The sequence below is a fragment of the Macaca thibetana genome, chromosome 15 (genome assembly GCF_024542745.1).
Source record: "Macaca thibetana thibetana isolate TM-01 chromosome 15, ASM2454274v1, whole genome shotgun sequence".
In the NCBI taxonomy this organism is placed as follows: domain Eukaryota; kingdom Metazoa; phylum Chordata; class Mammalia; order Primates; family Cercopithecidae; genus Macaca; species Macaca thibetana.
The window spans coordinates 27,168,206-27,192,656 of record NC_065592.1 but is presented as its reverse complement, the minus strand read 5'-3'; the positions used below and the strand labels follow the sequence as shown (position 1 = coordinate 27,192,656).

The following is a 24,451-nucleotide window of genomic DNA, read 5'->3' as shown; positions in this document are numbered from 1 at the left end:
ATAATTGATTATTTATATTGGATGAAGTAGGAGGTCCATGTTTAGTATTAACCCACTCAGATTAACTTTATCTAACTGAACTTTTATATCTATAATTCATTAGATTGTTACAACTTTTTAAATAGCATTTATAACAAAATAACTTTTGTTTTATAAAACACTTGTTACAAAAAAAAACACCTTGCCAAAAATCATTACGATTTCTATGCATTGTGTAATATTCAGTGATGTTGAGATTTTGCATGTTGTTATAGGTGCTCTTTCATATGTACGTTTGTGGTGTTGATGTGGAGTTGTTAACCACTGCTGCTATCACTTGTAGTTAAACTGAAAAACTGTTAAAAGGCTGTGCCAGTCAATATTTCTATGTGTGACTTAAGTAACTATGTACTTCATTGTTTAATATTTTGAGCCAGCACTTAGTGGCCTCTACAGAAGGAAATATTGTAGTTGTCAAAGTGGTGCCAAACTTGAAAATCTTGTATCATATTTATAATTCCAGGCTAGGTCAACTTTTCTTGGACACTTTCCAAGCTCTTTGAAAGCAGAAAATATTTGCAAAAAGTGAAAGAAAGCAAGAACTCTGAATTTTTCTAGTACTCTCTCCTCTAGAATTTTAAACATTTTTTTATTTTGGTACTTGAGTATCTTACAGAAAAATCCAATCGAATGACAATAGAGCAGTAGAATTTCCCTTGATCTGGATATTTTTAGGCTGAATAGTGTAATAGCAGAGGACTATGAGGTGCATACATTATTTTTGTTGGCTATCATGGCTTATTGTTTGAATTTCATTTAATAATATTCAGGCTGGACATGGTGGTTCACACCTGCAATCCCAGCACTTTGGGAGGCTGAGGCGGGCGGATCACCTGAGATCAGGAGTTCGAGGCCAGCCTGGCCAACGTGACGAAACCCAGTCTCTTCTAAAAATACAAAAATTAGCTGGGTATGGTGGCTCACACCCGTAATCCCAGCTACTTGGGAGGCTGAGGCAGGAGCATTGCTTGAGCCCGGGAGGTGGAGGTTGTAGTGATCTGAGATCACACCACTGCACTCCAGCCTGGGTGAGGGAGCGAGGCTCCAACCCCCCCAAAAAAAAGAATATTCAGTAGTTTTATTTCCTTTATAAAGAACCATTGAAACCTCACAGTTCCCACTTGTTAACTTTTACATTCAGCATTTACACAGATTTACTTAACATACTTGGTTGCCATATTATGGCCATCAGGATTTCTTCATGCCCACCTGTCTGGTACCTGGTGTTTCTATCTTGCCTCAGCAATTCCAAACAAACTGAAAGTAAAGACAAAATTGTTTCGACAGATTGACTGTACTACACATTGTTAAAAAATAATGTGAGGGAAATACCACTATACTTTTATTTATACTCCTAAAATGAGTGGGGGGAAACTGTCATAAAGTGTTAAGAAAAGAAGGCTGCTTCCTGAAGAGCCTTTTTACACCAACATGCCAGAACTCCACACTTGGTGCAGCGTTTCCTTCTGTCAGTTCAATGGGCTTATGATTACAAGATTCCTTTAATAAAGGGGTAGTCTCCTGAATTGTATAGAAACTGTGTGTGTGACTGTCAGATACGCAGCAACAGCCAATGCTGTATTTGGACACATTGCTGCTGAAATTACTGAGTTAATTCCAAGACTATTGAAACTAATTCGTCAAGGTCCCCACCACCTCTTTGCTTAAAGGAAAACAAAGGCAGATTTTAACTGTGAGCCTTTTCTCTAGAATATGCTGTAGACATTTGCCCCTCCGTGAGGTGATAAAGCAATAAAAATAAATTTAATTATGTGTGGTCTAAAGAAGTTCTGCCTTTGTCCATTGGCCTCCAGAGTCACACAAAAGTATTTCTACGTCAGAGATTTTCAGGCAGAGCCTTTGTACCAAGAATTCCTTTCATATTTTGGACACCAAAGATGATGGCATGTTACATCCTGATGATTAACAATTTAGCAATGGGCACATTTATTTGAGTCCTGCTCTTGGATTTATTTCCCACCTTGGGGTCTTATGTACATTTTGTATTTCTGTCCTGAGGCCTTTTTACCTCGGGCGGTTTTTAAATCAAATACATATATATTTATTAGTTTTCTAATTTATAGAGTTTCCAATTTTTCCCACAATTTTAAATGTTTTCACTGCCAAAGTTAGATGTACATTTGCTAGATTAGCTCCATGACCGGTAATAGTTTGTACTTTTTATGTTGTAGTCTGAAAATGTGACTCTAACCCTGTAGGCCTGAAACCTGGTGGGAAAATGATCGAAAGTGTTTTAGATTCAACAGACTTACTACATATGACTTATCTATTAAAATGAAGAACTTTCATGGTTTACTAGAATGAATGCTGTGTTCAACTTCAACAAGGTCTTCCATCCTTCTTATAAATCTTAAGAATGCATTTAAGGTTTCTTTCACTTTTACTTTATCCCTTGGAAGTTAATTGGGAATAAAAAGATTTATCAGTTTAGTCACTGTAATTTAAGACCAGGCATCTGCTTAGAAATACAATAACCACAATTAATACTTGGAGAAAATTGTTTCAACAGATCAACTCTGCTGTTTGACAAAATATAGTACTGGTCTTTGAGGATGCATTTACTTTTCCCCAAATTTGATAGATTGTTATTTTTATATATTTTTTCTGGGCACTTGGTTTTTAACTGATTTACATGAAAAAAGCACATGTGCCTGTTTCACTCAAATCATATTTTGAAACTTTTTAAAAGCTGCTAGTTATAGTTTGTGAAAGAGGAGAAAGGTGAATTGAAATAGAGGGAAATTTCTGTTACTGTGTCAAATATGTGACTGATGATTTTGGTCAGATAATCTACTGCCTGTCAATATTTGTAATAGAATTTTTTGTTAAGAGTACTCTCAGTTTCATCTTTATTTTGCTGCTCACTGATTTTTTTACACTAAGATGTTCTCATCTTTGTCAGCTCACTGTTTTTGCTTCATATTTGTCTGTATACTTGTGCTCTAAATAAAAATCTAGTTTTATGTCTAGTTTATTCCATTGTGTGTATGTTTGCCTTTAATGTAGTGTAATTTTCTATTGTTTTTGATATTTGTTGGTACAGCCTAAAACTTATGGAAATAAGAAAAGCAATCCAATAAAGTCAGCTAATGAGTGTCAACAGTGTCTCTATAATGAGAGCATGCTTGAGTCACAGTGTTTTGTCTGTATTTGGGCATGATGACCAGTCTTCATCCATTTAATAAATTGTTTTCTGCAAAGCTGGCTGATTTTTGTAGCTACAACAAACAAACCACATTTTGAAAAACATGTTGTCGACCTGGACATTGTGCACTGGCCTCAGGATATACAGTCAGTGCAGATTGAGCGGAGCAGCCCATGTGCAGCGTTTCTAACCACTGACATGGAGGGGAGGCCCTGGAAGGGGAAGCATTGCGCATGTGACTATGCCAACACAGATCATAGGGTAGCAACAGTCCTTTAGTATAGGATTTGCAGTTGAATTGATCCTAGGCTGCCTGGAGCCCCAAGCCTGAAAATCCTGTTAACAGAAAAGAAAGCCCCGCTGCAAACAATGAACGCACTTGTTTTTGTGTGGAGCTCTGTTGGCCATTTTTCTTTACCTCCAGTAATCCCCTTGTCAGACACTTCTTAAAATAGGTGCAAAATTATACTAAGCTGAGGCTCTTCACAGTAGCTCATGCCTGTGATTCCAGCACTTTGGGAGGCCAAGGCAAGAGGATCGCTTGAAGCCAGGAGTTTGAGACCAGTCTGGGCAACAAAGGGAGATTCTTTCTGTTTTAAAAAATAATTTAAAAAATTTTTTTAATTATACGAAGCTAAGGAGGTGCCATGTTCTAAAATTACTTATTTTTAGAATCATTTTAGTCAGATATAATTGTCCATGTACCATTTATTACCTTGGGCACATATGATGGTGTTCTTTGAGCCAAATAGGAATGGTTCTCCAGAATTATTAAGTTGGTTAACTTCAGACACATTTTTTGTGTCACTAAAATCATTTAATAATGAAAAAACATGTTAAAACATCTGAAAATACAACATCTCTCATACAAAATTACTTTGCAGAAATGCAAATGTTTTTCTTTCATGGCTGAATAGTCCACCAGTCTTTACTCACAGTTGAATATCCCAAATAGAAACAATGACTGTATTTTTGTATGATGATAGATTATATAAATTACAGGTAGTTATACCTTTATATTTTCATAGTACTTAAACAAGGAACTCATCTTTAAGTGTGCTTGCAAGTTTTACATTTAAAATGTGACAAATTTTATTTTCTTGCTAGGGAAAGAATATTAGAATTCAAGTTGGGTAATAACTACAAATCAAATAATGTTTTCCTTTTTAAAAGTCTTATTTATTTTCAATTTATTCATACTTATCTTTTTGAAGAGGATTCGATGTGACTACAATGGCTAATATGTATGGAAAGTTTAATGTTGGTGATATATCGTCTCAAAAGATAATTTTGACCGCAAACACTGAATTTGACGGCAAACATTTTTAGAGTGAACGTATAAAAAAATGGAAGGCCAGGCGTGGTGGCTCATACCTGCAGCCCAGCACTTTGGGAGGCCAAGGCAGTAGGATCACTTGACCTCAGGAGATCAAGACCAGCCTAGGCAACATAGTGAGACCCCATCTCTACAAAAAAGTTTAAAATTAGTCTAGTATGGTGGTGCGCACTTGTCCCAGCTGCTAGAGAGGCTGAGGCAAGAGGATCGTTTGAGCCCAGGAAAGGAGATAGGGGACGCAGCAAGCCGTGATCACGCCACTGTACTCCAGCCTAGGGAATAGAGCAAGAGCCTGTCTCAAAAAAAATAAAAATTAAAAATGGAAGTAAAACCACAATTTGGTTTGTTAAGATTTATAATGCTTTGAAAATGCTAAGGCAATAAGTAGACATTTATTACTAATAATTGGTCAATACTAGTATCAAATCAGAAGTAAAAATCACAGGACTCATTACCTATAGATAAGAATGTTTAACATTTTCATGTTTTATTTCGGACTTCTTCCTTACAAAAATATACTTCAAAAACTAATCCAGTTGTATTTACCATTTTGTATGTTTGTAAAAGATCTTTAGTTTTTGAAAGTAGATTGTTATGTAGCTACATATTTTTCCATTGCGCAGGTGTGCCAAAATCTATTTTATAATGCTGTTGTTAGATTGGATTTGTTTCCAGTTTTTTGCTTTTATAAATTTGCCTTAAAGAACATCCTTGAGGATACATTTTTGTATACTTCTCTGATTAAATCCTTAGGATACTTTTAAAAGAGGAATTCCTGGGCTAAATAAAAAGCACATTTTATTTATTTTTCCTATATATACATTTCCAAAGTCCTATTGATTTTTTTAACTTGCAAATATAATATGTTCATATTGCAAAACTTAAAGTTCCATGGAACTAATCACTAACCAATGTGATGTGTCTCCTTCCAGAATTTTTCTACATAATTATAAATCATTTAAATTTTATTTTTCTTACGAAAATTGGAATATTGCTATGCATATTGTCCTAGAGTGAATTTTTCTTTTTAAATTAATATATTGTGGAACTGTTTTCATGTTAGCATATAGAAGGGTAACAATTTTTAATGACCGCATGTAAATATATACATATATGCACGATTATTTTATCATCTGCTAGTGGGTTCTGGTGATCATCTATGTTCATTTATCTTTGCACACTTGTATATTTCTGCATTTAGTCGAAATTGCCCACCGAAAAGTTGTACTGATACAGACATCATTCAGTATTGACTGAGAGTGCAAGCTCCCAGCAGCCTGGCCAACATTTAGATATGGACCTTTTTGTGTTTTTGATAATCTGGCAAATGAAATATATCTCATTTCAATTATAATGGCTATTACTAATGCATTTTGTTGTTTGTATCTGTTCTGTGAATAATTGCCTGTCATATCCTGGGCCCTTTTGCTAGCAAGTTATTTTTCTTGTTGGTTTGTAGGAGCTTTTCATATGTCCTTGGTTTATGTTTTATAAGTATTTTCTCCAGTTATGTTTATTATCTTTTAAAATCTGTTCAGTGCAGGATTTTCCAAATTTTTTGACATCTAATCATCTGTATTTTATACTTTTTGGGTTGTGTTGTGCTGAGAAAGACTTTCTTTCCTCAATTCCAAAATCATGAAAATCTGTCTTCTTTAAGGAAACAGCTTTAAAAAAAAAAAAAAAAAAAAAAAAAAGGCTATTTAGATATGTGGGTTTTGTGTGTGATATGAAACAGGTATCTAAATTTGCTTTTGTTTTTGCTTTTCCAACTCAACCAATTATACCATTTATTGAAGAGTCCATCTTTCCCCAACAATTTGAATTAGAGTCTTTATTATACCCTCATTTTGCTATTTGCAGACCTTTTCTGGATTCTTTTCTGTAGCAATGATCTATTTGTCTCTTTCTTACAAATACTAACTTACAAATAGTAATTTACAATTTATAGTGGTGTTACGGTACATTTTTTTTTTTCAGGCAAGGCCTCCCAATTATTTTTGAAATTTACCTTCCTTTTCTTATACATTTACTTTCTTAAACTTTAGAAACACCCTAACAAGTAACAGCAATCAAAAACGGGGGGATTTTAATTAGAATTACATTTAATTAAAGATTACATGAAGAAATTAAATATCTTTATAATATTGAGTCTCCCCATCTAGGTTCATGGTAGAACTCTTCATTTATTAGGTTTGCATATGCATTTTTAAAGGAATTTTTAAGGATTTTTTAATGTTTTCTTATTGAATGATGCAATAATTATTGAAGTACTTATACTTACTGAAGTATAGCTCGATTAATTTTTATGAAGCTAATATATTGCTGTAACCACCACCTGGAGGGAGACATAGAATTATTACCTGAACCCCAGAAGCTTCCCTCATGTGCCCTCCCTTACCTCCTTAAGGTAACCACTGACTTCACCATAGAGTCATTTGATCTGTTTTTGAATTACATAAATGGACCCTTTCAATATACTCTTCTGTGTCTGGTTTCTTTTGCTTAACATTATGTTTGTGGGATTCTTCCATGTTTTTGCATACAGTTCACTCCAGTAGTCCACTCCTTGTCGCTATTGTATGATAATTCATTGTATAGATATTTTATAATTTTATATGCATACTATTGTTTATGGGGTCATAGGGTTATTTCCAGTTTGGGGCCATTTATTATTTGTCATACTACTATGCTTTTATGAACACTCATACGTTCATGCCTTTTGGTACACATATGTACACATTTCTGTTGGGCATATATTTAGGTGTAGGATTACTGAGTCATAGAATTGGTGTGTGTTCAGCTTTAGTAGATACTATTAGTGTCCAAAGTGGTTGCACAAATCGACACTTGTACCAGCTTAGTAAGAGTGTTCCCGTTGCTCCATATCTTCACTTTCACTTGACATTTGCAGATTTCATTTTTTATTTTAGACATTTTGGTGAATGTATTTAAATTTATGTGTCCTGGAATATTAACATTTCTCTGCCCTGGAATATTAATGTTTCTATGCAGGGCCCATTCAAATTTTGTCTTTTTTTTTTTTTTTTTTTTTTGGTTTGTTTTTGAGATGGAGTTTTGCTCTTGTTGCCCAAGCTGGGGTGCAATGGCACGATCTCAGTTCACTGCAGCCTCTGCCTCCTGGGTTCAAGCAATTCTCCTGCCTCAGCCTCCCAAGCAGCTAGGATTACAGGTGCACACCACTACGCCCAGCTAATTTTTTGTATTTTTAGTAGAGATGGGGTTTCACCATGTTAGCCAGGCTGGTCTTGAACTCCTGACCTCAGGTGATCCTCCAGCCTTGGCCTCCCAAACTGCTGGGATTACAGGTGTGAGCCACCATGCACGGCCATCTTGTCCATTTTTAATTGGACCGTCTCCCTTCTAAATGATTTTTTTCCTTTTCAAAAAAACTTCTAAGTTCGGGGGTACATGGGCAGGTTTGTTACATAGGTAAACTTATGTCATGGGGGTTTGTCCTTCTAAATGATTTTTCAGATAAGTGTACTACAACATCTTCTGCCACTGTGTGGCTTGCCTTTTCACCTCTTAATGCTGCATTGTGATGAATGTCTAATTTTCATTTTAGTGGAATTCACTTTATCAACCTTTTACTTTTGGGGTAGTGATTGTGATCAATCTTTTACTTTAGGGGTAGTGATTTTGATGTCCTGTTTAAAAATGTGTGATTATCCCATGGTCATAAAGCTGGTCTCCTGTTTCCTTTCTTCCTTTATTGTTTTACTGGTCACATTGAAGCCATGATCCATTTGGAATTGTTTATGATGTGAGGTAGGGATTCCATTTTCTCATAGTGTGTTGAAGATGTTTGTGTTTGTCTTTTTGAGCTCATTTGGCCTATAATTTTCTTTATTGTATTGTTCTTTGCTTATTTTTATAGAAAAGTTATGCAATCCTATAAAAGAAGTGAGTGTTCCCTCTTTTTTTGTTCACTAGCAGAGTTTGGCAGTTGAAAGTATTTACTGGTGAAACCCATATGAACCTGAAGTTTTATTTTGGTTCTTTAGTGTGTGTGTGTGTGTGTGTGTGTGTGTGTGTGTGTTTGAGACAGTGTCTGGCTTTGTCACCAAGGCTGAAGTGCAGTGGTGCAGTCTCAGTTCACTACAACCTCTGCCTCCCAGGCTCAAGCCATCCTGTCACCTAAGCCTCCCAAATAGCTGAGACCAGAGGCGCATGCCACCACATCTGCCTAATTTTTTTTTAATGTTTTGTAGAGATGGAGTTTTGCCATGTCACCCACACTGGTCTCAAACTCCTGAGCTCAAGTGATCCGCCCGCCTCGGCCTCTCAAACTGTTGGGATTACAGGCATGAGCCACCGCATCTGGCCTCCATTTCTTTAATGGGTAGTATAAGACTATTCAAACTTTGTTTCTTACTCGGTTTTGGTGAATTGTGGCTTTTCTAGACATTTGTCCGTTTTATCCCAATTTTCAAATTGATTGACATCAAGTTATTCATAGTATCTTTTTACTGTCTTTTTACTATTTGTAGGATCTATAGTGATAATTAACATGTGCTTCATTTCTGGTGCAATAATTTGTGCCTTCTCTCTTTTTCTTGCTAGTTTAATAGTCTTTTCAAATCCATCTCTTAGTTTTTATTATACATTTATTTCTCATTTTATTGATTTACATTCTTAATTGTAGTGTTTCCTTCTACTTTTTTGGATAGATTTATTGTTCTTATAAATTTCTTGGTACAGTTGATACTCAACTTTTCTTCTTTTGTAGTCTGTGCACTAAATGCTATTATTTTCTCTTTAGGCAATAACTGCATCCCACAACTTTGACATGTATCGTCATTATCATTAGTTGGAAATATTTTCTAATTCTCATTGATTTTTTTTCTTTTACCAGAAAGAATTGTTATATATATACTATACATATATTTTTATATTATATTAAATAATATACTTATTATTTAGAAGTATAGAATTGCTTGTCAAATTATCTTCTTGTAATTGATTTCCATTTTATTCTACTTATATTAGAAATCATATTCTGAATTATTTAATCCTTTGAAATGTTGAGACTTGCTTTATGTCCCAGCATTTCTATGTTGGTAAAGGTGACATACACGCTTGAAGAAATGTGTATTCTGCAGTTGTGTTCTTTATGTATCAGTTAAGTTCAGTTTGATATTTGCATTGTTCACATCTATATCTATACTATTTTTTTGTTCCCTGTTTTGTCAGTTGTGGGAAAAGATATGTTAAAATCTCTTAATCATAGATTTGCCTATTTATCTTTAATTCTTTCAGTTTTTGCTTTCTGTATTTTGAGGCATTGTTACCAGATCCATACAAAAATCTAGGATTGTTATATATACCTTCCTGTTGAATTTTAAAACCTCCCTCTTTATTTCTAGTAATACTTCTTGTCTTAGTCTGTTTTGTCTGTTAGTATATAGGTATACCAGCTTTCATTTGCTTATTGTTCCTATGGTATAACTTTTTTCATCCTTTTGCTTTGAATCTTTATGTTCTATTTGTTCTTATGTGTAAGGATCTTATATTTTTCCCCCAGGAGAAGATAGCTGAATATTGTTCCTTTGCCCAGCCTGAAAACATTTATCTTTTAATTGGAATATCTATAATAATGGATATGTTTATGTTTAGATCTATCATCTTACATTTTTTGGTTCCATCTATTCTTTATGCCTTGTTTTTGATTAAGCAAGTCTTTTTTTATCCCATTTTCCCCCTCTGTCAACCTATAAGTTGTACATTCTTTTATTATTCTTACAGTGTTACCATACAGATGTAAATATGTGCTCTTGCATTATTAAGGTCTGCTTTAATTTTGCATTTTCATCATTTTTTGGACAATGCAAGAACTTTTCAAAACTAGCTTCAGTTACCCTCATTTGTGTTATTATAATATTAATTCTGTATATATTGAAAACCACACAAGACATCAGTAGTATTGTTTTAAACAGCTTATTCATTGAGAGTCACCTACATGTTCACACTTGCCAGTATTCTTCAATTCTTTTGTCCATTAACTTGCTGCCATCTTTTTTCCTTTTGCCTGAACATCTGCCTTTATTTTTTAGCACTTGACTGCTAACAGTGAATTTGCTCATTATTTTGTGTGACTGCAGCTGCATTTTACTTTATTTTTATTTTTTATTTTTATTTTATTTTATTTTTTGAGACGGAATCTCACTCTTTTGCCCAGGCTGGAGTGCAGTGGTATGATCTCAGCTCACTGCAACCTCCTCCGGTTTCAAGTGATTCTCCTGCCTCAGCCTCCTGAGTAACTGGGATTACAGGTGCCCGTGATCACGCCTGGCTAATTTTTGTATTTTTAATAGAGATGGGGTTTCATCATGTTGGCCAGGCTGGTCTCGAACTCCAAACCTCAGGATCTGCCCACCTCAGCCTCCCAAAGTGCTGGGATTACAGGCATGAGCCACTGCACTTGGCCTTACCTTTATTTTTGAAGGATACTTTGCTTAGTATAAATTTTAGACTTGTAGTAATTTTATTTTAGCATACTAAAGAGATCATCTGTTTTCTGACTTTCATCATTTCAGTTGAAAAATCAGTCAGTCTGATGTTGTGCTGTATAAGGTAATTTGTCCTTTCTTTCCAGTTTCTTGTTAAACTTTCTCTTATGCTGGGCTAGGTGCAGTGGCGCACGCCTGTAATCCCAGCACTTTGGGAGGCCAAGGTGGGTGAATCACCTGAGGTCAGGAGCTCAATACCAGCCTGGTCAACATGGCGAAACTTCGTCTCTGATAAAAATACAAAAATTAGCCAGGCATGGTGCTGCGTGCCTGTAATCCCTGCTACTTGGGAGGCTGAGGCAGGAGAATCGCTTGAACCTGGGAAGCAGAGGTTGCAGTAAGCAGAGATCATGCCACTGCACTCCAACCTGGACAACAGCGAGAGACTTCATCTCAAAAAAATAAACAATAAAATTTTCTCTTAATGTGGTGTTATGTGGGAAGTTGAAAAAGAAAAATAAAAAAGGCTGGGCACAGTACATCACACCTATAATATCAGCATTTTGGTAGGCTGAGGCAGGCAGATCGGTTGAAGCAGAAATTGAGACCTCCCTGGGCAACATAGTGAAACCCCTGTCACTACAAAAAATTCAAAAATTAGCCAGGTATTGTGGTGCATGCTGGTAGTCCTGGCTACTCAGGAAGCTGAGGCGGGAAGATCTCTTGAACCCAGGAGCACGAGGCTGCAATGAGTTGTGATAGCACCACTGCACTCCAGCCTGGGTGACAGAGTGAGACCCTGTCTCTAAAAAAGAAAGAAAGGAAAAAGAAAATTTTCTCTTTGACTTAGGTTGTCAGCATTGTTATTCTATGTGCCTACATTTAATTTTCCTTGTATTTATTTTTCTTGGTTAGGAAAGCTTCTGGAATCTGTAGACTGAGGTATTTTATTTTGGAAGATTCTCACCCAATATTTTTAAAATGCTACTTCTTCCCCATTCTCTCTTCTTTCTGGGACTCTTAATTGCAAATATATTAGACATTTCACTATGTCCCATGTGTCTATTTTGCTATTTTCTCTATATTCTTTTTTATGTTTTCTATATTCTTTTCTCTCTTTGCTTCAATTTGTTTTCTATTGACCTTTCAGTTCACAAATCATCTGTTATATGTGTTACACCTGCTTGTTACCCATCTATTGAATTATCAATTCATTATTGCCTTTCTAATAATTTTTAAAGTTTGAAACAATCTTAAACTCCAAAAAGTTGCAAGTGTATTACAGAGAACATTTTTTTCTCAACCAATTTTGAAGTTAAGTTGCCAGCCTGATGTAGCATCACCTGCAAGTGATTTCCTGTGATTTTTCTACAAATAAGGACATTTTCCTACATAACCATAATATAATCATCAAAATTAGGAAATTAACCCTGATGCATTCTTTCCCTCTAAACATCTATTCCTATTGAAGTTTTGCCAGTTGCCCTAACAGTGTCTTTTATTGGAAAAGGATCTAATCAGAATCATGTATTGCATTTAGTTATATCCTGTTCCTCAGTCTTCGACTTTCCTTGCCTACTCAGAGTCCAGCACCCAACTGTGCTCTGCCACCCACATACACACAGATGCCATCCTTATCTGCTAAACCTATAACGCCCTGCACTGGGCCATCCTCCCAACCAGAGACACCTGCCTCATTCCATTCAAGCTTTAACATTTCATCCTAGGACACCCTCCTACATGGAAACCTTCTTCATGCTGCTTAGGCTATGACACCTCATACCAGGTCACCCCCATGCATGGAAGGCCTACTCACCCCAGTCAGGCCCTGACTTCACACAGGACCTCTCCTCACACCTCCCCCTGCTGCATGGATGCCCTTTTTAACCTGCTCAGATTATGGCACCACATACCAGGCTGCTCCTCTGTGGATACTTTTTTCTCTTGACTCAAGCCCTGTAACTGCTTGCCAGATTGCCACATTGCCCCCATAACGTAAGATATTTCTCACCCTAGTGAAGTTCCAACATACCTCACTAGGCAATTCTCCTATGCAGATGCCCTCCATGCCCTTACTAGAGGCCATTGCATCTCCTTCAATATATACATACTGTGGTATAAATGTCTACCTCATCCTGCCCTACCAGCAACTTTCAAAGTGCATAGTTCAGGAAGAAAAGGGAAGAAGAGGAACAAGAATAGAAAAAGGGAAGAATTCTGGAATTTCTATTTTGTTAATAGATTCCAGTGCCCTAGTAAAATTCTCTGTCTTTTCATTATTTTCTTTAACATATTCAAATTATTTGTAAGTTTGTGTCAGAGAACTTAAATAATCCATGTTATCTGTAGGCCTATTTGTATTGCCTGATCTTTCTCTTAGTTTTCATTCATTTGGTCTTGTTTTATGGTGTGCCTGTTAACTTGTTATTGAATGCTGACCACTGTGTATGAAAACTTTTGAAGATGTTATCTTCCTCAAGAAAAGATTTAAATTTCTGTTAGGCAGCATGTAAGGTGGGTAGATCACTTTAATGCAGTCAAGACTGATCTATTTCCAGTTTCTGTAACTCTTACAGTCAAGCCCTTCCTGGATTTCAAATGAAAGTGGGATTGTCCAAGGCGTCTTTCCTCTGGAAGGCCCCCACCTGAATTACTATTTTTGACTCCTCAGTGCCATACAATTGCCTCTTGGTGATTTCTTTCTGCTTGGCTTCTCTGTATCATTTCCCCATATGTGGCTTAGGATCAGCAATTTCTGGAAGGAAAATTATATGCAGAGTATTGACTCATTTTTCTGTGGTTTCCTTCCTCCAGGATCTCAGTCTCTCAAGTGTTGGCTGGCTGCTTGGTAGCCCCATACTTGAATATTCATGTACCTGTTCCACTGAGATTGCTGTAGACTTCAGGCTGCTGCTTTCTGTTTGGATTCTGTGTCCTGCACTGCAGCTCCACAAATGCCTTAAGAGAAAAACATGGTGACCAGAGCAGGAATCACCTCTATGCATTCCCCTAATTTCTGGGATTTTTGCTTCTTGAGTTCTGGTTCCTTTGGTTGTGTTCCAGTGGATTTTATCAAGGTTGATTCTCGGCAGGAGGAAGAGTATACTACCAGCGACTTCATCATAGTCCTAAAGTGGAAGCCCTCCACGTGCATGATTTTAAGTTTCCTATACATCATGCTTTCTTTCGTGGTTCTTTATTTCTTTTGTTAACCTGTTCTAACTTTTGCTAGATAGATTGCAGGTGTTGGATTTTTGGTTCAAGATTGTATTCCATTATGCTTCATGTATTTCACAATTCTTTAAAAAGCAAAAAACTTCAATGAGATATATTTTACATACAGTATACAGTCCTTTCTTAACAATTGTATTCAGCTTTATTGCCACATTACTGAATGTTAAAAATAAATGTTTGCTCCTCGTTATGTCTTATGCCCTATTGTTTTCCCCTTTGTTCTTTCCATTTTTCATTTTGCTGGCAGTTATCTGTAACTAATTTTTTTAAAGATAAGGTGTGTGCTTGGATGCTGCTTCTTTTATGATTGAAAATATCTTTATTTTGCCCTAGCATTTGAATGCTGCTTTAGGTGGGTAATACATTTCTTCATTTACAGTCTTTTTCCCTCACAACTCTGAGGAGACTATGTCTTTTTTTTGTTGTTGTTTTTTAACCCTTTGGTGTTATAGATGAGAAATCTGATTCTTCTCACTATGTTGACAGCTGTAGTGCCTCTTGGTGGCTTTTTTCTTTTTTTCTGCCTACCAGAAAAGATTGAAGAATTTTTTCCTTGTTCTTAGACTTTGGAAGTTTCACCAAGATATGTTTACATGTATGTCTTCTTTCAGTATTTCTATTTGACAGTTCATGAACCTTAATATCCTAAAGTTTCAGATCTTTCTTTGATTAATGGAACTTTCCTTATATTATTTCTTTCATCCTTGTAAGTTTTTCCTTTGAATTCTTAAGATAGATATTCAGTCTCCAGGATCTGTCTTTTATATCTCTTAACTTCACCCTTGTATCTTTTAATGTTTTTGCCTGCCCTGTAGGGAAGAGTCCTTCTAGATCACGAATTTGCCTCTAGCCGTGTTCATTCTAGTACTCAGCTCATCCGTTGTTTTTAAAATATATTTTTTCAATCATCTTAAATTTCCAGGATCTTTCTTGTTTTCCTATTTTTCCTTTTCCAGTAAAGACTCTTCTTATTTTAAGGATGTTATCCTCTCAAATCGCTAATGATATATTTGTAATGTCTAATTTTTTGTCTTTGGGTTTTCCAGATTAACTCTCCTTTCAAGGGGATGAGTAGGGAATGCGGAATTAGCTTCTCTGCTTGCATAGCTTGGTGACTGTCACACTACTGGTTTTCCCCATTGCCAAGTGATGCTTATGTACTCACATTTTAGAATTCAGGTCTAGATTGATCACTAATGGTAATTGATAGGGATTTCCTTAGCTATTGCTAAAGGCTCCCATCTGATAACACCTGGATGGAGCTCATTTCTGCAGGCTGTGGTTGAGCACAGGGTTCTGCAGGTGGACTTCAAGCAGCTATGAGAGTGGCTGAAGAAATGGTCATGGATAGGCTTCCCTTCGGGGTGCCTGAGCTGGCAACAGGCTGGGAAACTGGAACTGTCCCAGTGATAGACATGAGGAAGGTGTTACCTGAGAGATGGCGGCGTTCAGGGAATTCTTTGCTTTTCTTAGCTGCTTTGCTTTTTCCCTTGTCCGTGTCCAATGGGACTGCCCAGAGTTACCTGAGGCAGTGCCCCGTTTCCTCTCTCTGGCCCTCAGGGTGACTTCCACAGCAAACATCCCTCACTTCACACAGCCGTACTTGCCAGCACTTGTGCTGATGGCAGATGATGTAAGGGCATCCGCAGCCTACACTACCACGACCTCACAGTCCCTTCTCTCTCTCACACCCAGCTCCTCCTCATCTTGCACTTGGGGTTTGTCCTGTCCTCTGGTGGAAAAAATCATTCATGTCTTCCTTCAGTAGTCCCCTCTTTTTCCTGTATGAGGTTATAAGTTACTACCTTTGTTTGTTTCTTCACCAATATAGTCTTTTAAAAATATCCTCAGCAGCATAACACAACTCCTACCTCCAAAATTTTGAAAGCAATTTATTAAGTAAATGAAATTTAATCCATAAATATAATCATGAACAAACCATATATGTCGTCGTTTAATCATTTTCACATAATTTCTGTCCCATTATATAAGCAGACAAGTATTCTTTATTTGTTTCACTGTGTTCTGGGATTTAGGTTTCCATTTTCGGTGTATAGTCTCTGTCCTGTGATTTTAAGAAAATTTTTAAAAAGAAATTATTTAGCTATTTAATGTAATAATTAACTTAATCGTGTTTGAAACAATAGTGGTCATCTAAACAAAGCAGACTTAGTTATTCTTATTGAAGGTTCATCTGAGTACATTTGGGGAACCAAGGTATTTTTTCATAAGCACAAGCTAATATCTAAATTGCATTCTTTACTGAGAATTTTATTCTTATAGTAACTGATTCCTTCACCGTAGTAACTCAAACATGGAGTCAGAGACCCAGGTTCAAATCCTGGCTCTTCCACTTACTAACTTCATAACTTAAACAGCCCAGTGCCTGGCACAGAGAGGGTACCTTGGTAAATATTGGATGAGTGAATGTATGAAGTTACAGGTATGAGGCTGAGTTTCCTTACCTCGAAAACAGGAATAACAAAGGACTTGCTTATGGATTATAGACAATTTATGTAAAACCTCTTGGCATATAGTAGGCATTCAATTAGTGCTAAGTATAACAATAATAAACTTTATACAAGAGTCCTTTTATTAATATCAAGCAAGTCCCACAAGTAATAGGAGTTATCCAGGTTGATGGGGTGGTGAGAGGAGTCTACTTCATGACACAGTTGCTTCAGATAGTTTCCAGCATTTTTTCTTCCTCTCTTGCTGTAAACATTTATTAAAGCAGAGTGCATTCAACAGTTCTTGGCAGGATCGAGATTGAAAGAGCAAAGACATAGTCTTAAGGGGCATGCAAACCAATTGAAGAGACCTTCTGGACACAGTGAGAACACACTCCTAAAAAATAGTAAAGCAAATGTGAGGCATAAACTGAAGAAGAGGATAAGGGAGTTGGGTGAGTGTGAGGAAAGGTTGTGTAAAAGTGGATTTCGAATTGAAAAAAAAGACAGTATTTTGATTGGCACAAAGACCATGTGAAGGCCAGGCGCGGTGGCTCACGCCTGTAATCCCAGCACTTTGGGAGGTGGAGGTGGGTGGATCATCTGAGGTCAGGAGTTCGAGACCAGCCTGGCCAACATGACAAAAACCCGTCTCTACTAAAAATACAAAAATTAGCCAGGTGTAGTGGTGGGTACCTGGAGTTGCAGCTACTTGGGAGGCTGAGGCAGGAGAATCGCATGAATCTGGGAGGCGGAGGTTGCAGTGAGCCAAGATCATGCCACTGCACTCCAGTCTAGGCAACAGAGTGAGACTCCATCTCAAAAACAAAACAAAACAAAAACCATGTGAAGATTGCTCAGGCAGTGCATGGGGAAGGTGTAGTGTGGGTTTCCTGGTGCGGATGGATGGATCCTGGGGACAGCAGGCCTGGTAGTTTGATATAGAGGAGATGCTCAGAGGGAGCAGTGAAAGGTGAAGTGAGGGAGGTAAAATGAACCCAATTTGCAGTTCACCTTGGTCATTGCATTAACTTTTCATTTTGCTGTTTCCCACAGCCCTAGCCGGTTAGCGCCTTGTTTGAATACATTCATCAATAGTCCAGAGAGGGTGAGAACTATTAGATGAAGTATTTTTACTTTGAGATGCTCTACCTTGACTTACAATTTGAACAGATTAAGCCTGGTTTTAGCAGATCACAGGGTCTTAAGAAAAGCCAGCTAAGGGTTATGAGCTAGTTATCCCTTTGGCAACCAACACTTAAAGTAGACATGTTGAGACCTGTCTTTATCTGAAGTAATTATGGCAAGTTAAACTATGTTCCCTCTCCTCTGAGGAGATGTGAGCCCCTCTGAAATATTCCTCCCTTCTTCCTATCATTTTTCTCTCACTTGACCTTCCCTTCTGATTCAAAGCTAGTTGATGGGTTGTGGAATCAGGATTTAAACCCCTCTATCAATTTTGTGAACAAAACTTAAAAAAAAAAAAAAAAAAAAAAAAAAAAGCTAACACAGAGCCAGGCGCAGTGGCTCATGCCTGTTATCCTAGCACTTTGGGAGGCCGAGGCAGGTGGATCACCTGAGGGCAGGAGCTTGAGACCAGCCTGGCCAACATGGTGAAACTAAAAATATAAAAAATTAGCCAGACGTGATGGCAGGTGCCTATAATCCCAGCTACTCGGGAGGCTGAGGCAGGAGAATCACATGAACCCAGGAGGCGGAGGTTGCAGTGAGCTGAGATCCTGCCATTGCACTCCAGCCTGGGCGATAAGAACGAAACTTCGTCTCAAAAAAAAGAGCTAACACCATTTACTTCAAGGCGGCCCAGGATGGCACACAAGACATTTGAAAATGTAAATTACAAATAAATGATAGGTCTTCATGTGCGAGGGTATCTACTTTTTTATTTGCTTTCTCTTTCTTCCTTTTCTTTTGATTGTTGTTGTGAATAGAAATGCTATTTTTTTTTTCAGTGAAAATTTTAGATAGAACAGTGTTTGATTTTCAGCATTTATTTTTATACTTCTATTATTGGAATGCCTGCATTAGTACATAAGCTAGTATATATGGTAAAATAGTTGGGATTAAATGCAAGCTTACTGCATTGATTCCATGCTATAAGTATTTTTCCTACTTATTCTAATATATAGATATAGATATAGATATACATATACTTTCATAGACATTTCATGTTTTAAGGTGTTGTCTTTTAGAGTTTTCTGTTTTTTAGCATCCCAAGATATAATTCTCTAAAGAAGGGAATGGCAAATTATTTTAATGCTTTTATTGTTTTTATTTCTAGCTTATTCCACTAAGCTCAACAAATTTCCTGTATTTAATATTAATGATGACTTGAATGATCTGTGTACCAGTGCAGTAAGCCCAAATACTACCAAAGCCACGCGGTACGCCTTGAATGTGTGGCGATATTGGTGCATGACCAACGGGCTCAAAGACCACACAGACATCACCAAGGTAAGGGACTCTTGAGTTTACTTCTTTCAGCCAACTTCACTGAGCTTCCAAATGCCCGGCACTGTGCTAAGCATTGTAGGGAACACAGAACGGTGGCTTTCTGCCTTGGGAAACTTTGGAAGAACATAAAATAGAAAAAATCCACACACAAAGCAGAATGTAACAAGCATTTTATGAATTTATAGATTGGAAATGCCTGAAAAGTTCAGGTGGGTAAATTAATTTCAGTTTGGTAAAACTGGAGAGATAATTGATATTTAAGGTTTTTTTTTTTTTGAGGAAAGGTAGGATTTCAGTAGAATTAGATGAGGACAGGAGCCTTCTAGGCTGAGGGATGTGAGGAAGAATCAAATTTGGGGAGACAGACTCACTTGCCTACAGCAGAAGCCTCATATCTTGGTATCATGGACAATAAAACCAGATTCTGATAACCCTTAAGTGCCAGGCTAAAATCTTGTGAACACTGGAAAATCACTGAAATATCTTGTTTTGGTTTTGCTAAGGAGAGACTTCATTTGAAAGGATTATTACAGGGGCAGAGACAGGGACTATTGTAGTAGGGAAAACACTCTGACCAGAAAATCTGCAAGCATCCTAAGGATTAGACAAAAGGGAAACCACTGAAGTTGTTTGAGAGAGAAGAAACATAATGAAAGTAGTATTTTAGGGAAATAATTGGAAGTGATGAGCAAAAAGTTAATTAATGTCCTTGGTCCTCCATTTCCCTCTTTGTAAAATGAGCTCTTAAATCTCTTCCAACTTGAAAGCCAGGGGTACTGGCACACACCTGTAACAGTTCCAGTTACTTAGGAGGCTAAGGCAGGAGGATTGCATGAGCCCAAGAGTTCAGGGCTACAGTGTGCTATGACCGTGACTGTAAATAGCTACTGTACTCCAGCCTGGGCAACATAGCAAGACCCTGCCTCTAAAAAACAAACAAGAAAACTGAAAAACTCATCCAACTTGAAATGCCTGAGGTTTGTAAATTGAAGGAGAAAATCTTGAACATGTGGAGATAGAACATAAAGGTACTGTATTTTGATTTGACTGCATTGAATCTAAATCAGATGTGCAGATGGAAATGGTCAACAAAGAGTTAGGAATGTGGAACTTAAAACATGGTGGAACTGTTAAAGCTGGAAGTATACATTGAAAAGTCTTGCAAATGGATGTCATAGTTGAAGCCCAAGAGCAAGTGAGATCTCCAGGTTTGAGTGATGTGCTTAGGGAATGAACAACAGATGAAATAGGGCAGGAAACCCTGCTTTCTACTTCTGGCACCATGGTACACTACATAGTGTGAGGGGCCTTTCTACTGTACATGCAGACAGGGCAGCATCCATGGGACCAAAAAAAAAAAAGTGCAACAGAAGCAGTGACCAGTAAGCACATATGAAAGGCAGGGTCGGCCGGGCGCGGTGGCTCAAGCCTGTAATTCCAGCACTTTGGGAGGCCGAGACGGGCGGATCACGAGGTCAGGAGATCGAGACCATCCTGGTGAAACCCTGTCTCTACTAAAAAATAAAAAAAAGCCGGGGTGAGGTGGCGGCTGTAGTCCCAGCTACTCGGGAGGCTGAGCAGGAGAATGGCGTAAACCCGGGAGGTGGAGCTTGCAGTGAGCTGAGATCCCGCCACTGCACTCCAGCCTGGGCGACAGAGCCAGACTCCGTCTCAAAAAAAAAAAAAAAAAAAAAAAAAAAAAAAAAAAAAAAAAAAAAAAGAAAGGCAGGGTCCTCTCTGAGAGCATATGTTGATAACATTATTAAAAAAGGGAAGATGAGCTGATGAATGCTTGATGAAAAAGAGTACCTGAAAGGGTCCTAAAGCGGTTCTAGGTAGGTAGCATACCCTGGCTCCTGGCAGTCATATGATAATACTCTTATAAGGGAAACATCCAAAATGTAGGTGCTCAGGTTTTTTGAAGAGTCAGAGCAATTATATTTGTGCTGGGATTACAGGTGTGAGCCACTGCGCCTGTCCAAATTAAATTATAAATTAATTACAGATCTAACTAGACTGTTCCCAGTACTTGGAAGTTAGCATATTACTAATAACCAAAGGACCAAGAAGAAATCACAAAGGAAGTTATAAAATGTCTTGAACTGAATGAAAATTAAATCACCACTTATCAGAATTTGTGAGTTGTAGCTAAAATATCTATAGAGAAAAAATTTTAGCTTTAAATGCTTATCAAGGAAAGTCTAAAATCAATGAATGTGAAACAAAAAGAACTTGAAGAAATAAAAAAATATGCTCGTGATTTTCCCACCTCAGCCTCCTGAGTAGCTGAGACAACAGGCGTGCAACACCATGCCTAGCTAATTTTTAAATTTTTTTAGAGACAAGGTCTCACTGTGTTGCCCAGGCTGATTTCAAACTCCTGGGCTCAAGCGATCCACCTGCCTTGGCCTCCTAAAGTGCTGGGATTACAGCCATGAGCCTCCATCCCCAGCCCAGTTTTTTTTTATTTTATTCTTTCCCACTTGGTGTCATCAGCCCCATGACCAGTCTCTGACTTCTCTTTAGTCATTTTTACATCAAGGAAGCCAGTTTTATCATCCATAGTGAGTCTTGACGTGGTGAATCAATTCAGAATGGTTACTAAAGGAAAATGGTTTCTTGCAATGTCTTTATAATCGATTGAAGACCTTAGTAACCTGGGAGAATAATCACCCACTAAAACTGAGTCAGAGAAAACTAAGGATGCAAACACCACGGGCCAGAATGAACTGTTTTTTGTGTGCAAACAATATAAGTGTTGTGACTTGACATTTCTCGAGGAATTGCTTTGGCTCTGATTTTACTTTGAAACTTGTGGTATTCTGTGGAAATTAAGAAAAATGTTCTGTATCTTAAGTCAGCTTGGTTCTCCTGACACTAGGTTAATTCATTGGTTTAATGCATTTGTTTTGTTTTGAGACGGTCTCACTCTGTCACCCAGGCAGGAGTGTGGTGGTGTGATCTTGGCTCACTACAACCTCTACCTCCGGGGTTCAAGTAATCCACCTTCCTCAGCCTTATGAGAGTAGCTGGGACTACAGATATGCACCACCATGCCTGGCTAATTTTTGTATTTTTTGTAGAGACGAGGTTTCACCATGTTGCCCAGGCTGGTCTCAAACTCAGCTCAAGCAATCCGCCTACCTGAGTCTCCCAAAGTGCTGGGATTATAGGCATGAGCCACTGTCCCCGCCTAACCCATGGTTATACAGTGCCAATCACATATTTTGGGACTTCTGGTATGTGTTAAAGACCCAGTCATAAATGAAACATAGTTCTTGTCTTCAAGGAGCTTTCAGTCCACTTCAAGAGATAGATATAAACTAGATAAGAGAATGTACAACATGGAAAGGACCATAACAAAAATTTAAATTAAGTGCCATGGGATCCCATATGAGAGAATAACTTTGCTTAAGTTATGTAGAAAGTCATATTTGAGCTAATTCTGGAAGAATGAATAGAGATTTTCCAAATAGAGACAGTTAGTAGAAAAAAGCATTCTCGGCAGAGGAAGTAGCATGAAAAGGCCTTATGGTTTCTAGTTATGGCAAAAAGCTCGATGAAGCTGGAAAATAGAGTACAAAGGGTACAGAAGATCAGGTTACAGAAATAGGGTGTGTACTGGTCATCTACCGCTCCATAACAAACCACCCAAAAATATAGGGACCTAAAGCAACAGCCATTTTATTTGTTCATGATTTGATGAGTGAGTTAGCATTTTGTGCTGAGCTCAGCTGAGTACCTCCCCTACTGGTCTCACTTGGGGTACTCATATGGGTGCAGTCTTTTGGATGTTAGATGGGAACAACTTGTCCCCATATTCCCACAGTCTAACTGGGCCTCCTCACAGGGCAACACCATGCACTAAACCAGTAAGAACCTATAGACAGAAGCAGGCCAGGCGCGGTCACACCTGTAATCCCAGCACTTTGGGAGGCCAAGGTGGGCCGATCACTTGAGGGCAGGAGTTAAGACCAGGCTAGCCAATGTGGTGAAACCCCGTCTCTACTAAAAATATAAAAATTAGCCGGGCATGGTGTTGTGCACCTGTAATCCCAGCTACTCAGGAGGTTGAGGCAGGAGAATCGCTTGAACCCAGGAGGTGGATGCTGCAGTGAGCCGTGATCACACCACTGCACTCCAGTCTGGGTGACAGAGTGAGACTCTGTCTTAAAAAAAAAAAAAAAAAGACAAAAGCAGCAAAAGCAGAACCCCTTGAAGCCTGGGAATTCACACATTCCTTGAAGGCTTGGAATTCACACATTGTCACTTCTGCCATATTCTGCGGAATAAGTCACGTGGTGAAAATAAGTCACGTGGCTAGCCCAGATTCAAGGGGTGGGAAAATGGATTCTACTTGATTGGAGAAGCAGCAAAGTCTGGTTGCCAAAGGGTATGTGTACACGGAGGGGAATTGTAGGTGTCTTCTCATACTGTCAGAAGCAGATTGTGAAGACTTGCATGCAAAGTAAACAGTTTGGAATTTATCCCAAGGGCACAGGAAACTATCAAAGATTTGCTTTTTGTTTTTTGTTGAAAGCGCTAACATAAAAAATAAGATTTTCTACTCAGCATCCCTTATTCAGGAACCATTCCTCTCCTATATAATCCACATGGTTATTGCAGAAGCCATCACATTAGGAGAATGAATTGAATGAACTACCTTTTGGCAAGTTGTTTGGATTAGGTCCAATCAGAATCCTTCTTTTTGGTGTTTTGCTCCTGAAAATGAGAGTTGGTCTCTTGCTAAACCTGAAACTTTAAGATGGAAATTTGGGGGAGTGCTAGGTGGCTGTGCTTGCAGCTATGTGAAAAAAGCCACTCCGCACAAAGCAGCAGAGATGAAAGATGAGAATCCTGGAGGCCTTGGAGTCCACTCGTTCTGATATCCCTCTCTGCCTCAGCTTCCAGTTTGGTTTGTCTCTTGCAACCAAAGGAGTCTCAACTACTATAAAGAGAGCTGACCACCTGCAAGTAGGGAGTTGCAAGTGACAACATAAAAATCCAAAGCCAGCTTTGTTTTAGTACAGTGGTTTCTGGCAAGTTATTTTAACTGGTTATCGCTGGTATATAAGAAAGCTGTTTTTCTTATAGTTGCATACCACTAACCTACTCTGATAGCTTTTCGGCTGAATCTCTTGGGGTTTCCTTGACCAACAACCAGATTATCAGAAAGCAATTATATTTTGTCTTTTTCCTTTCCCATATACATACATATGTATGTGTGTGTGTATGTAACTTCTTTCTCTTGTGTTATCTGGTTGGTTAGAACCTCCGGAAC

The 24,451-nt window shown here is 37.9% G+C and overlaps 1 protein-coding gene across 2 annotated transcripts in view; it reads left to right on the top strand.

The window, feature by feature from the left end:
- The window catches only part of KIAA1958 (KIAA1958 ortholog), a 172,329-nt gene that overhangs the window by 137,739 nt on the left and 10,139 nt on the right, over positions 1-24,451 (top strand). For both annotated transcript variants that reach the window (XM_050760992.1, XM_050760993.1), the window contains one exon: positions 18,998-19,170. In XM_050760992.1, the coding sequence (XP_050616949.1) occupies positions 18,998-19,170 (173 nt within the window). The remainder of the gene's footprint in view (positions 1-18,997; positions 19,171-24,451) is intronic.